Consider the following 13,578-nt stretch of genomic DNA (forward strand, 5'->3'; position numbering starts at 1 on the left):
GGTCCACATTTCAATTAAACATTGAAGAAGTGCCTAACTAAGAGATTTCTTGGTTAAAATTGTTAAAAAGAATATTCTTGTCATTGTTGAAGATATAGTCAGGTATGCCAAAAATGTTGCTTTATAATATTGCATTTCTTTCATTTAACAAGAAGCATTCACAACCAGGACACAATTGAGGAGGAAGATTTTATATAATGAAATGAGAGGTAATTGACCAGATCAATCACCTCTTCCAACTTTTCTATTTTGTATTGCATTGAGATAGGACATTTGGAGGTTAAACATCATTATGTCTGTCAGGAAGGGAGAAGTAATGGCAGAGATAACTTTCAGTTCTATGATTCGTCCATAGTTGCCACATAATAATACCCTGTTACTATAATTTTTCTGATGTTCTAGTGGTAGATCCTGTTAAGCCACTGGAAATTGTAAATCAAAAACATCTTTAGAATGTGCATTTTTTTTCCTACCCCAAAATCGCTTGTGTATATCTTTAGTATTGTTGCTTAATACTGCAAACAATATTCTGAATAAATATTGGGCGGTTTTTGATTCTAAAGGACATTCTGAATAAAGATGGAAAAATAACCTGAATTTATAAAGACACTGAAACCATTAATAGAAATATTGTCCAAGATTTTACTGCAAACCAATGGGTTTGGTCACAAAAATGGTACATATTATAACCATGTTAAGTACATTACAACGGTGGTATACATTATGAGCCTTTAAAGTTTTTTTTTCTTTTAAATATTCATTTAGCATTGCAATCAACTGTACACATCTTTTTACAAATACATACAACAAGGAATGCAAGCAAACAAACAATACCCATAAATAATGCCCAAATTTACAGATTATGAACAAAAAAAATGAACTAAACCAACAGATTAGCAGACAACAGCTGGGGCATTTTGGTCCATAGAAACCATTTCTAAAAATAGAAATATTTATATACATATATATCTGTATATATATATTTCCATAGCAGCAATGCTTTCTTCAAGCATTTGGGATACAAGTAGTTGAAGCCCATTTGAACTATATATTTTTTTACATATTTTTCTTTTAAAAAATCACTATTTACATTTATTAATTTATTGTCTTCCAAATATGGAAGGAACAAACAATGCCCCACACTGTCCTCCAAGTGTCACACAGACACCTCTGAGCTAAGTCCCTCTGTGGGAATATACAAATCACACTCCTGCCATTTGTCCACGTTACACTCTCTCACACATGAATCCAAAAGCACTCTTGTGATAAAAACTTCAGAGTTCACAAAAGATCTCAATGTCCGGAGGGGGAAAAAAGGCACGTCTTCATAAAGTTCTCTTCACATCCAGAAAGATCTCCAAGTTGGGGGCGCTATGCTCACCAATCAAGGACACATCAAGTCTTGTTCCGAGGCTTACACTCTACAGCAATCTCTGGCAGCAGCTGCATTTTTTCCCTTCTCCTTTTAGTACTTGCAAATGTGATGTAGCACCACTTGGGTGAGTGGGAAGAACTAGTAGTGAAATGTCATGAGTTCACTCGAAAGGAGTTAAATGTGCTCTTCCAGTTGGACAAGAACAACACACACACACCCTCCAAAAAAAAAAAAAAAAGCTTTCAGCAAACGATAACAATTGAAATTAAGGCTGCAAAGCTGCCACACAGTGGGAAGATGTGCAAAACTTTTTTTATCTTTCAAGATGACCAGGCAACTGGCAGCTTGATCAGAATGCCAAAAGAAGAACAATTATTATTATTATTATTTTAAAAAAGGAAGAAATCACAAAATTCAAAGGAAAGAATCCATGGGGGGAGCATAGGAAAAGCCCAGAAATGCTTCAGCAGCCTCTTTGACGCTGGCAGTGATGAGGATGCTGTCTGAAGACTGGCCAATGGAGTTCGGGACAGGTTCCTCTGTAAACTCGGGGTCAAAGTGTCGCAGATCATTGGGCCCACTCTGCAAGAAAAAAAAGGGAGGTATTTGGTTGTTAAATGGTAGGATGCAAGGACACTTAATACTACACTGTCTTCCAATTCAAAAGTGAACACTCAAAAGATCTGATGAAGCCACATTTTCCTAAGAGTAATTGGAAACCAATCCTCAGGTTTCTTCTCACTGTTCACCACTTCTGAGGTCGTATAAGGTCCAAGCCAACTTTCTGCATTCGGGAGCAGTAAAGGTGCTGAAACTGCAGCTGCCAGAATTCCCAGCTAATGTAGCCAAAAAATTCTGGAAGTTGTAGTTCCAGGTTATCTGAAGGCTACCAAGGTTTTAGGCATTTTAAGCATTCTTCATGGGGGAGGGGAGGGGCAATATGCCAATATTAGTTAGTCCTGGTGGCTCTCAAAACTAACATCCAAAAGGCATGCTCATTCAGTAGCCTAGGCAGACAAAAGGTTGGAGCCACAAGTTTTGCTGTAGATACCAGAACAGGATAGTTTGCCATTTCTCTGCAGCCTCCTCTTACTCTTGAACAAGTCCAAGAAACACTTAGGCAAAACTTACAAGTAATTTTTCCTGCAACCTATCTAGATGCAACCTGCCTAGCTTGTCCAGGATAGCCTCAGAATCAAAGAACATTTACTTTTAACAGCAGGGCAAATTCAAAACTAAATTACTATGGAATTTAGGCCCACTGAAGCCAGTGAATTTGCTTTCATGTGACTATATGTATGATAATGAGACTTATCACCAGTGTCCAGCAGACCTCTGAAAATCATTTGACAACTGAAACATCCGTTTAAAGCCACTACTGTGTTCTGGGGTTTAAAAAGCAAACGTTTTAAAGTATTAAGTTCACTCAGAGTGATGGGGAAAAAATACTCTGGTGTATGTTTGTGTGTGTATAAAAAGGCTCAATAATTTTTTTGCCTTGCATTGGGAAAATCAATAGATGTATTATAACTGTATTTTGTAGGCTATAAAGCTTCTAATCTAGCAGTGACATGTTTAAATCTGTTAAGTCAAATGCAGGGGTTTTTTTCAGTGATGGGTATTAAGTGTCTGGAGAACTGAGACTTTCTTGTGGAATCCTAGTGTGAACTCCGACACTCACTCTTGATTTATGGACACATAACACTTCCGGCACCCCCAATAAAATAAATCTTCCCTGGTCATTATGCAATTAGAAGAGCTCTTACCACATTTGGGTTAAAAGGTGGTGTAATCTTCTTATTTATAAGATCATCCCAGTTAATTGGAGAGAAGAAAATGTGATTCTTAATCTCCATCTGTTGAAATAATGGAAATTACATTAGTTTAAATGCAAAGAACTGAAACCGTCTAGACAAATTCTCAAATGCCTTTCACCTCTTTTCAAAAGTTATACTTACAAAGTCTTCCTTTGCTCCTAGCCTCTTAGTTCTGTCCTTCTGCAAAAGTCCTTCCAAAAGGTGTCTAGCAGAGTTGGTGATATTTGGCTTCAGTTGTAGAGGTTTGTTCAAGATGTTGTCATACATTTCTGCTGTGTTTCTGCTGTAGAAAGGGGGCTGCAAAAAGAGAAGGGATATTTACTATCCATTGCCTAACCTTACTGTTATTATTTATTGATTTGCAAAGTTTTGCATCTTGTTTTTCCTCTAGGAGTTCAAGGTATCATGCATGCAACTCCTTTCTCCAATTTTGTCCATAACCACTTGTGATGTAAACTAGACTGCAATCCTACTCAAATATTTTCACCACCCCACCATACGGTCTCTGAGCTTTGATGCAAGAGTTGCTTAATGCAATATCCATTAAATTGTCAGATTGGTCTAATGGTTACTGCACAAGGCTAGAAACCAGGAAAATGAGCTTCTAGACTGATTTTAGGTATGAAAGGTGGCTGGATGATTTTGATATAGTCTCTCTCAGTCCAACTTATGTTACAAATACTGGAGTGGCAAGCATTACCAGCAAGCAGATTAAATATGTTGTTTCTGTTCTTACCAATCCATAAAGCATCTCGTACAAAACTGCTCCAAGGCACCACCAGTCCACAGTCCGGTCATAAGGTTGCTTGTGAAGGACTTCAGGGGCAAGGTACTATTGGACACAAATGAAAGAATGGGAACATTTGATTAGAAAAAGACCAGAAGGCTAATGGAAAATCTAAGACAAACCTCTATCCTTCTTTAAGCATTTTGCTCAAGGTAGACATGGGGAACCTGCAGCCCTACAGATGACTCAAATTCTCTTGACCACTATCTTGTCAACTAAGATGGATTGGATAGAGGACCACAGGTTCCTTATCGGAACAGCAAAATGCTTTGGGCTTACTAGGGGCCAGGTCAATCTGGACAGTCAAACCAGTTTCTGCACCTTGAGCTGTTTTCTACAGGAACTCCCAACATAATTTTCTGGGTTTTTTTTAAACCCTCTAGTGGCACCTCCATCAAACACCACCCACTTTCACAAGGTTGGCACATAATGTCCTATTGTCTCATCAGGGAAACTCCTGCCCTGGTCATGCAGTTGCACATTTACAACAACACCGGTCATGGGAGAAAGCAGAACTCAAGACTTACTTCAGGAGTGCCACAAAATGTGGAAGTTGTGCCGTTGTGTTCAATGTTCTCTTTGCAGAGTCCAAAGTCAGTCAAGACAATGTGGCCCTGAGAATCGAGCAAAATGTTCTCTGGCTTCAAGTCCCTGTGGCAAAGAATATGAAAGAGGGGTCAGCTTCAAAATCTTACCTGTCTGAAACGCTTGCGATTCACATTTGTCCGATTTGCAAGCTTTTCCCCAAATAAGCCAGTATCACGTATAGTTTTCTAGTCATTTTTACCCACATCCAGTCCATATCAAGAAACAGCAACCGCTAACCCCTAATTATTTAGGAGTGTAAAATTACCAAAGCCCATAGCTAGCATTTTGGCAAAACAGCTTATATGCATACATTAAGTAGGGTGCTTACCGGTATACAATGTTCAAAGAATGCAGGTAACCCAGTGCACTAGCTATTTCAGCAGCATAAAAACGAGCTCTTGGCTCCAGGAAGCAACGCTCCCTCTGGAGATGGTAGAACAACTGCAAGATAAGAAAGGGGGGGGGAGAGAAATCTATTAGTGATCCCCAAACCTTTTAACAATAAATGTAATTCAGCACAGCACACTAAATTAGAGAGGATAATTGTCGGAAATAGCCTAGTAATCCTCTGGCTATTTCCTGCTATTAGAGGCTGGCAAGCACAAGACTGAATCTAGCACTTCTACCTCTATAGAGTCCCCCCCCCCCTTTTTTTTTTAATAACAAACAAGGGCACTTAAGTGTATGTTACTGTGGATTGACTTCCACTTTCCAGCAAGAACCCAACTCCATTCAATCCCCCTTCCCTTTGGAGAGCCCAGGTGTTTCGTTTTTCTCACCTCTCCACCGTTGATGTAGTCTAGGACAAAATACAACTTGTCAGCCGTTTGGAAGGAAAAGTGAAGTCCCACCAGGAAAGGATGCTTCACATTCTTAAGAAGGACATTGCGTTCAGACATAATATGTTTCTCCTGGAAAATAAGGTATGGAATCAGTTGTTAGTATTCGCCAGGACAACAACTGAACTGTTATAAAGCAAGCCACAAGAAAAATCCTAAATTTATACCAACTCAAAGAGGGCATAAAACAGCAACTAAGCATCTTTGGATTAATTTTCCACATCACTTCAAACTGATGGCCTTAAAAGTGGACATTCTGTAAGCTTCGATGTCTTTTCTGCTTCCTGTCTACTTTTTGTTTATCATTTTGCTTTAGGAGTAGAAAGCTTGCTCATTCTATTGTAATTTATGAAGTGCCCTAAGGCAGAATTATTTTCTTGCTTGGAATTTCTCTGGAACAAGATTAAGGCAATATTTACCTCCTTCTTTTTCAGGATTGCCTTTTTCTGGAGTACTTTTACTGCATAGAATTGTTCTTCAGCCTTGTGCCTTGCAAGAAGAACCTGAAAGAAACCAAAGTTCTTGTAAGTTTAAGGGTGATTCCAAAAACCCAAGTTAAAACTACAATTTCCTTTTTGATAGTTGCAAAAATACAATTCAGTATAATTATAGGCTTAAAGTTTTGTATTTGAAGGGCAATACTTTAGAGACAGAGTTAGGCAATGAAGCCATGAAACCCTCTTGAATATAATCCAAATTCTCTCAGGCTTTAAGATAAATTGTTCTTTCTCAAGAATAGCAATTTAACTGCACTTATTCAATTTATTTTCTCAACTTCATACTAAGACAAATGTCTTGGATGAAACTGACTTTCTCAAAGCCATGGGAGAGCATTTTAAAACAAATCTTCAGAACAGAGGATCCATCTGGCTATAAAAGCAATGAATATTTATCCTTAAAAGGCAATAAGAAAAAAACAAGACATAGCTTACCTTTCCAAAGCTACCTTTCCCAATAACTTTCAGGAAATGGAAATCTGATGGTTTAGCATGAGGGTTAGATGATGGGCCAAGGTTGATTTGCTGAGATGGGCTAGGCTGCAATTAAAAAAAATCAAAAGTGTTTAGATTTTTGTACTGAAATAGTTAAATACATACTTTAAAATCAACAAATACAATTGTAAGCTATTTTGTGATGGGGCTTCAGAAAGCACACACATTTGGCTTCAGACAAATAAAATGCTTATTTAAAAATGTTGCCAAATGTCCTGTTTTAAATGAGACAAGAGAAGTAACTTTTTAAAAAATCTTCCCTTTTAAATAAGCATGCTGGATCTTTATTTTAAAACACCTCTTTCCAAGTTAAATAAACATCGAACCCAGGCCACTTACTGGAGGTGAAGGATTGGCATTCATAAGTTCTGGTTCTTGAGGCTGGGAAATCTTCAGAATTGATTGTACTTCAGGACTGCAAGGATGAGACAGAATGGAATTAGTCCAATTACAACATGCCTGGAACATGGAAATTATCTCACCACAAGGTGGCAGGCTAACTCTAGTTGAGCAAAATTCAGACTGGCAAGTTTAGGAAAGGGATTGAAATAGCTTATTGGGTTTCAAAGATAGGATGGAAAAAGAGACACAGCATAAACCTGAGCAAACAGACTTAGGTTTCTTCTGTAATTATAAGTCAGAGAGAAAAGAAATGGCAGAGAGATCAAAAAAAACTCAGACAAGATGCCATTTCTCTGGACAGTTATAACCCCTATTGGGGCAACAAAACCACATACTATTTTCTAAAGCCAGTACATACCCTGGCCCTTCTCAAAAACAACTCCCACTGAGTTCAATGAGGTTTGTTTGCAGGTAGAGGATTGCAGTCGCTATAACCCATACTTTTGTAGTGAAACTCCACAAATTATTAAAGCACCCACAATCACATTCTTAAGTCTACTTCCTAAATATGCTGAACTCAGTGGAATCTGACTCTGTGTAACTAGTTACCCTTAGACTAGAAGTTCAAGTTACAAACAGATCCTGTTTCAACTCCTCTCCTCCCTGGGGAAGTTAGGTAACATGGCACAAGGCTATAATTAAGTCGTTAACTTCCGTGGTATCTACCATGCAGAAAAGCAAAACATACTTACTGTTTGCATGCATAGGAGTTGGTGGCTATTTTTTGAATGAAGTCGTTCAGCCCCATTCTTCTCTGTTTCATGAAAGCTGCAAATAACAAAACACAGAAAAATGAATCCCGGTCAATCGACAACTTCCCTCGTGTCTTTTTTTTTAAAAAATATTTATTTAGTTGCTGTCTAAATGTATTTAAATAAAATAAAACAAAACTAGACGCTCCTTGTAAATGTATGTATTTAGGCGCTCTTAAATCCGGCACTCGAAAATAATCTCAAAGAAAATCTTTTTGTGAACGGCTGAGGAGGCGTTCTGGCTCGACCCCACTACTCACCGATCAAAATCGCCACCATTCCCCTCATCTTTGAATAAGTTAGGGTGGAGGATCCAGAAGCTTCAGTTTTGACTGTCATCGCAGAACGAGTAAAAAAAAAAAAAGACGATAGCAATAATCCAAGCCGAAGGGTGGAAAAAACCCAGATCGATCTACGACCGAGTTAAGCGAACGGGTGAGTCAGGCAGCCAGCGAGCCCGCCAGCCCAGGGGGTGGAAAGCTCAAAAGGATGCTTAGCGAGCTTAGCTGTTCTGGGGCTGCGAAGTAAACTCCCGTCTCCGGCTCTCGCTAGAGGCTTTATATAAACGAGGGCCCGGCGCTAGGAGTGGGAGGAGGAGAGGAAAAAGGGGAGGAGCCCGCGGGAACAATGAGGAAGAGTCTGAGTCGCCGTTCCGGGCGCCCGGGAGCCGCCAGAAGATACGCAAAGCCTGGCGCCCAGCCGCAGGCAGCGCGCAGGCCGCCCTTCCCTTCCTTCCTTTCGCTTTGACGTTTCCAAGAGTCGGGCCAGGCGGGCCTGCAGGAGGGGAGGCGAAGGGATGGAGGTTTTTTTTTCAAGAGGGTAGGAAAAAGCAGTGCGACGTTGGGGGTCGGAATCTAGCAAGGTTAGAGGGTATTTTTGTTAGTCCTGGGAGCGGGGGAGGGAGAGGGAGCGAAAGCAATAAAGGGTTCCTTTCCCCCCCCCCTCCACTTTTGAGGACTAGGGTGACCTTGGCTGCGTTCGTCCTCGAGGGTAAACGCAGCGGGGAAGGGGGCCTGGCGCTGTTTAGACTTGGGGAAATTGGCCACTGGGAGATTGCTCCGTGCCAAACGCAGTGCGATTCTAAGACGGGCACAGCCCTGTGCGAGGTGGGGTGGGTGGGTTCGGGTCCCTCTTAAGTATTTTGTAGCTTTCCTTTTAAGACTTTCACTACTAGTGGAATAAATGAATGCCTGGGGCACACCCTGCCTTCTCTGTAGCGATAGTGCCCCCCCCATTCCTGAATCGGATGCGTGGTGTCGCTTAAAAACTCTCGAGGAATGTTTTAGACCAAAGGAGTGTGTCTTTGCGTTTGTTTCTCCCGTGCATCCGTCTTTTTTTTCTCTCCCCCTCCCCCGCTTCCTTTGGCCACAGTCCCAAGGAAAACCTCTCTCTTATCTACTTGCAGCACGGTGGCATTTTTCTTCTGTCAGAAATGCCCCTAGGGAGGCCTTATTGCAGGATCAGCTTGTACTACAGATAAGAAGGGTCCTTGCGACATTCCGAGTAGTTCGCAACTTTTGGCCCTGAGGAAACTCGCAAACGGAGCGTGACGCTGCCAGCTCGCTTTCGCTACTCCTCCCCCCCCCCGGCATCTGCTCAGCTCGGCCCCCGAACAATATTCTCCGTTACTAGTCATGGGGAATAGAGCGTTACGCCGCGCGTTTTTGTTTTAGCCTTCTGCAATCTGCTGCGCTCCCTTCCCCCCGCAAGTGGTGGGCTTGCAACGTCAGAATTCCCAGCCAGGCGTTGCAGGCAGGTTCCCGGAGGGCGCCCTGGTTGGGAAACTAGCCTGCCCGTTGCTTAATCCTGTAAACTCTTTTAAGTGCCAGTTTAGTTATAGAACATACGAAACATGAAACTCCAAAGTGCCAATACACCGCATTCAAAGTGCGAATAATTCCTCTCTTCCTATCTGCGCTCGCATACCCATTGAACGTTTCCTAAGTGTTTGGCTTCCTAATTCAAGTTACTCCGTGCAACACACTTATATAGGAATACATCTCATTAAAAGTCCGTATGAATTATACAGTAAGCACAGTCGGTGTGGACATTCTATTCCAAAACATCACAATCCGCAAAGCATTTTGGCAACCTGTAGTTCCAAACTGTCTTTTAGCGTTCCCTCTCCAGTAATTGACCGGTATTTAAAACTGGCAGCCAGACTCCCCCTCTTTGCAAACCAGACCAGACTCCCCCTCCCATTTCTCTTTTTTAAAAAAACACCACTTCAGAGCAAATTCCGGCAGTGAAAGAATAACCGCTGGAGCCTAAGCAAAGCCTGGGCTTATCAGATGGTATTTATTAATGACCCAAAAGCGTACCAAGCAAAGCAGCAGACAAGAGGGGTTGTCCATTGGTTTCAATAGCTGGTGCCACCTCAAGGCCGCAAACGACCAGCTTTAAAAGGAATCCTTAACCAAAGGAAGCATCCGGGGGCGGGCAGGGGGATTAAGTTTGCTGTCACTCAAACTCATCAAAGTCGAAATGGGGGACGGAGGAAAGCTCGTTGTTTTCCAGAAGGCAAGGCAGTCAAGTAGCCCCCAAGAAAAGAGAAAGCCTAACGATCATCTATCCATCCATTTCTTACCAAAATCCTCACCAGAAACAACTGCACTTTTTTTTCTTCTTTGAGCCTCAATAATCCCTTCTTCCGTATCAGGTCTTTTAATGCCCGTTAAGTCTTTCACCTCCGTTACGAAGAAAAGGGGGAGCGGAGAAGCCCGGCTCGCGCGGTTCAAACTTTGTCCCGCAGCGAAAGCGACCGCAGCAGTGAGAGCTGGAGGTTGGTCAGAATTGGCCTTTTCAGTCAAGGAACCGTAGGGAGGGACTCAGGGAAACTGCTATTTCCTGCCCGGCTTTCTCAGTTCAACAAAGAGCCCCTTGGAAGCAAGACCTTGGAGTTCACGCCGCTGCCTTGGGCTGTTCCCGAGAACATTTGGGGCCAAAACGTTCCAATACAAGTCGATAGATAAATAAATAAAATAATAAGCGGAGAGGGGAAATGGGGGGGGGGGGAACCCGCACGATCTTCCCAAGCCGAAGGAGGCAATGGAAATTTCCATACAGTATTTGCAAAAGTCATGGAAGAAAAGGGGAAAACAGTTGATTGCTTTATCCTATTATTATCATCATCACCGTAATCCCAGAAGAACAATGCGTCCCTCTGAAAAGACTATTTATGCATTTATACGGCCGCTACAATACAGGAGATTTGTTTATGAATGAATTAGGCCCAGATATCACCAGTCAGTGGCCGGTGATCCAAAGCTCAGGTGGCAAGCGAGGCCCAGACTTGCAAAACAGATAATGGGGGGGGGGGCTGCAGCACCCCAGGGTGCCAACGGAATCCCTAGCCCCCAAGACACTTTTTTTCTCAAGGGAGACCTATAGACCTTTTGATGGAACCAGAAGGGATGCCCCTCCTGGTAGAGGCCTTGGCCACGTATTGATAAGATTGCATTAAATATATAATCGATTGCATAACATAAAGGGGGGAGGAGATAGCGGTCTTCTCCACAGAACAGAACTTTCTCTCGTTGATTGTAACTCTGCCGCCAGGTACTGCCGCTGTGGTAATCACCCCCACCGATTTGGAGGCGGGAGGGGAGAGGTGTCTCCAAGCACACAATAAGGATGGGTGGGTATATGGGAACTTTGGAGGCGCCTGATTTGGAGGAGAGCGAATTAGCTTCAAATTTCATCCCTTTGCATTTTTAATCGTTCTTGCAACTTCTACGCTTGGGATCAGTTATGATACAAGTTCTCAGAAGGAATGAAGGGGTGCTTTTCGCGTGCTTCTTTCTGAGGCTCCTAGACGAGATTTGGGAGGAAAGACCGCTAATTGGATTTCTTTCCTTCTCTCCCCCCACTTTTTTAAAAACAAACTCTGCCCCTCCCCTCTTCCAACGTAACATCTGCGTGCGCGCGCCCGCCCGCAAACATATTTTCGCAACCGGGAAGCGGAGCGGATGCTTTGAAGTGCAGGTTACGCCGCAGAAGAACTCGGCTTAAAGGGAAGAGCGCGCCTTGGAGGCTGAGGTGAACCGTCCCGTCCTATTGCTAATTTTTTCTCGCTTGGCAAATGCAACTTTACCAAACGCAGCAAGGTTTGCTGTTTGGTTAATTCGGTATCTAGAAGCCCGCGCAGCCGAACAATGAGGAAAATCGAGGCTCAAAAGACATCAAGATCGGCTGCATTTCAGCGACAATTCCACAGCAGTCACAGCGCACAAAGCCAGTTCATAGGAAGTTCGGTCCCCCGAGTCAAAAGATTGCCAGATGGCTTCTGTTTTCCAACAGTGGTTGCTTTAGCGAAGAAAGGCAGAGCGCCCCCTGTAGCCGACTGCAACGTTCCCTTATAAACCATACATTCCATTGGTGACAACGCGCATGCTCTGTCTCAGTTTTTCCTTTTCAGCCACACAAGGAATTTTCATCAAGGCACAGAATCCGGGAAAATATACTGTCGGTCCTCCATTAGTTCCCAAATAGGAGGCAGGAAACATTGGGCCCTCCAAGTAATGCTGAGCTACAACTCCTGGCAGCATCACCAGCAAAGACCAGAAGTTAGGAATGCTGGGATCTGTAGTTCTGTAAGGTGCACAACAAGGCCATTCATTTCTAATTTTGAGTTCCTTCCTTTCTTGGTCTGTTTGTCAACATTCTTTTCAAGGTTGTGGAACTATGGAATTAGCTATTCCAAGTCTCAATGACATTCAATGGGTGCCAGCTCAGAGTACATTCTCTTGGAGCAATTTAGATGTTGCGGCACCGATATATTAAATCGGTTTAATATATATATTAAAAAAGCCCAGGATCATGGCAATTAGTTCCAATCAACTATCTGCCTTAACATTATGCAAAGGATAATGGAAAGCACCCATAAAACCGTGGAGGAAGCCAATGCTTACAGCTTGTGGACACAATAGGGGTGGGGGGAAGCCATAAAAGATGTACAATCCCACATCTCTATTTGAGGCTTGTCTAAAGCTGAAGAAGCTACTTGCAGCTGTATTCAGAGTGCTAGCTAGTCTGCCTCAATATGTGACAGGTTTCACACACAGAATTCTCTAACTGAATTTACAGACCCATTCATGGTCCCAGTGTTACTTTTCTAGAGTCGTTTCTCTTTAAAAGCCCTGAGAGGAAACTACAATCGGCATTACAAACTGAGTTCAAAACAACTGTAGCGCCCCGCCCCCCCCCCCCCCATTCTCGGAAGACATTCGGTTACACTACAACTTCCTTAGTCTCACTCCTTCAGTTTGCTTTCAAAGAGGGTTTTTCCATCATTTCTACAGCACCCAAAAAAAGAAGAAAAAGAATCAAATCCTTGTTTGGCTTGCTTATTTGATAAAAGTAATTCTAATTTGTTAGTATCCCTTCCAAAGTTTCAATCACTGTTCCTCCAAAGAAGTTGTTGAAAAAGTTTTTTTTCCCCTCTTATATTCCTCTTGATCAATAATCAAACAAAAGAACTGTTAGGAAAACAATACTTAACCAACCTTTTAGTGAAGACTTTTCTTCTTTCCCTCTCATGGTTGTCTCTTCCCCTTTCTTTTCCTCAAGATCCCACAACAGCAGTGCCGGTCTGTACTTATAAATCCTTTAGTTTGTTATAATTCTCAACAGTACGTCTCCTTTGGACTACTGTGCGCCTCCCAATCAGCTTGACAGGAGGCGGGCTATGAAGGAAAGAAACTAGCTGCCCACTTTATGAACCTTGCATTAAAGTTGATTTACACACAGAGAACTAAAGTTCAACGTTAGCTTAGCCACGTTGTTGCAACATAACCCTGAAATTTACTGAAATCATCCCTTGCTTCTTATGTACACAACATGCCCACGCGCACACCCGGTGTGCAACTAGAAATGCAGGTCGCCTATAATTGATGCATTTGTAACTGCAGCCCAGCAAGACTTGAATGAAAACATTACTGAAAAACAAGCGTGTTAAATGCTTTTTGAGCATGCTTTTCATGCGACTATTTCAGTGGATGTGATTTGTGGATTGGGATCGCTAGGCT

The 13,578-nt window shown here is 42.3% G+C and overlaps 1 protein-coding gene across 4 annotated transcripts; it reads right to left on the reverse strand.

Moving 5' to 3' along the window:
* Nucleotides 1-628: 628 nt before the first annotated feature.
* On the reverse strand, nucleotides 629-13,269 carry SGK1 (serum/glucocorticoid regulated kinase 1). 4 transcript variants are annotated; one of them, XM_081941650.1, is made up of 12 exons: nucleotides 13,057-13,269; nucleotides 7,493-7,568; nucleotides 6,738-6,813; nucleotides 6,339-6,443; nucleotides 5,826-5,909; nucleotides 5,347-5,478; nucleotides 4,896-5,008; nucleotides 4,507-4,630; nucleotides 3,929-4,024; nucleotides 3,334-3,489; nucleotides 3,142-3,231; nucleotides 629-1,957 (listed from the first exon to the last, which is right to left on the reverse strand). In XM_081941650.1, exons 1-12 carry the CDS (start codon nucleotides 13,088-13,090, stop codon nucleotides 1,790-1,792), a joined length of 1,254 nt encoding a protein of 417 aa, XP_081797776.1. In that variant the 5' UTR covers nucleotides 13,091-13,269; the 3' UTR covers nucleotides 629-1,789. The 4 variants fall into 4 exon arrangements, with proteins under 4 accessions (XP_081797776.1, XP_081797778.1, XP_081797777.1 ...); XM_081941652.1 differs by lacking the exon at nucleotides 13,057-13,269 and adding an exon at nucleotides 10,152-10,306; XM_081941651.1 differs by lacking the exon at nucleotides 13,057-13,269 and adding an exon at nucleotides 10,140-10,292.
* Between the last annotated feature and the right edge of the window lie 309 nt (nucleotides 13,270-13,578).

This window comes from Natrix helvetica, assembly GCF_964273705.1.
Source record: "Natrix helvetica genome assembly, chromosome: 2".
NCBI classification, from domain to species: Eukaryota; Metazoa; Chordata; class Lepidosauria; order Squamata; family Natricidae; genus Natrix; species Natrix helvetica.

Excerpts from the sequence above, each read along its gene's own strand:
- SGK1 (XM_081941649.1), bottom strand. The coding sequence starts at position 7,891 with ATGACAGTCAAAACTGAAGCTTCTGGATCCTCCACCCTAACTTATTCA. Across the intron at positions 5,910-6,338 it reads GGAAAGGTAGCTTTGGAAAG|GTTCTTCTTGCAAGGCACAA; the intron begins GTAAGCTATGTC and ends GGTTTCTTTCAG. Across the intron at positions 5,009-5,346 it reads ACTACATCAACGGTGGAGAG|TTGTTCTACCATCTCCAGAG; the intron begins GTGAGAAAAACG and ends CTTATCTTGCAG.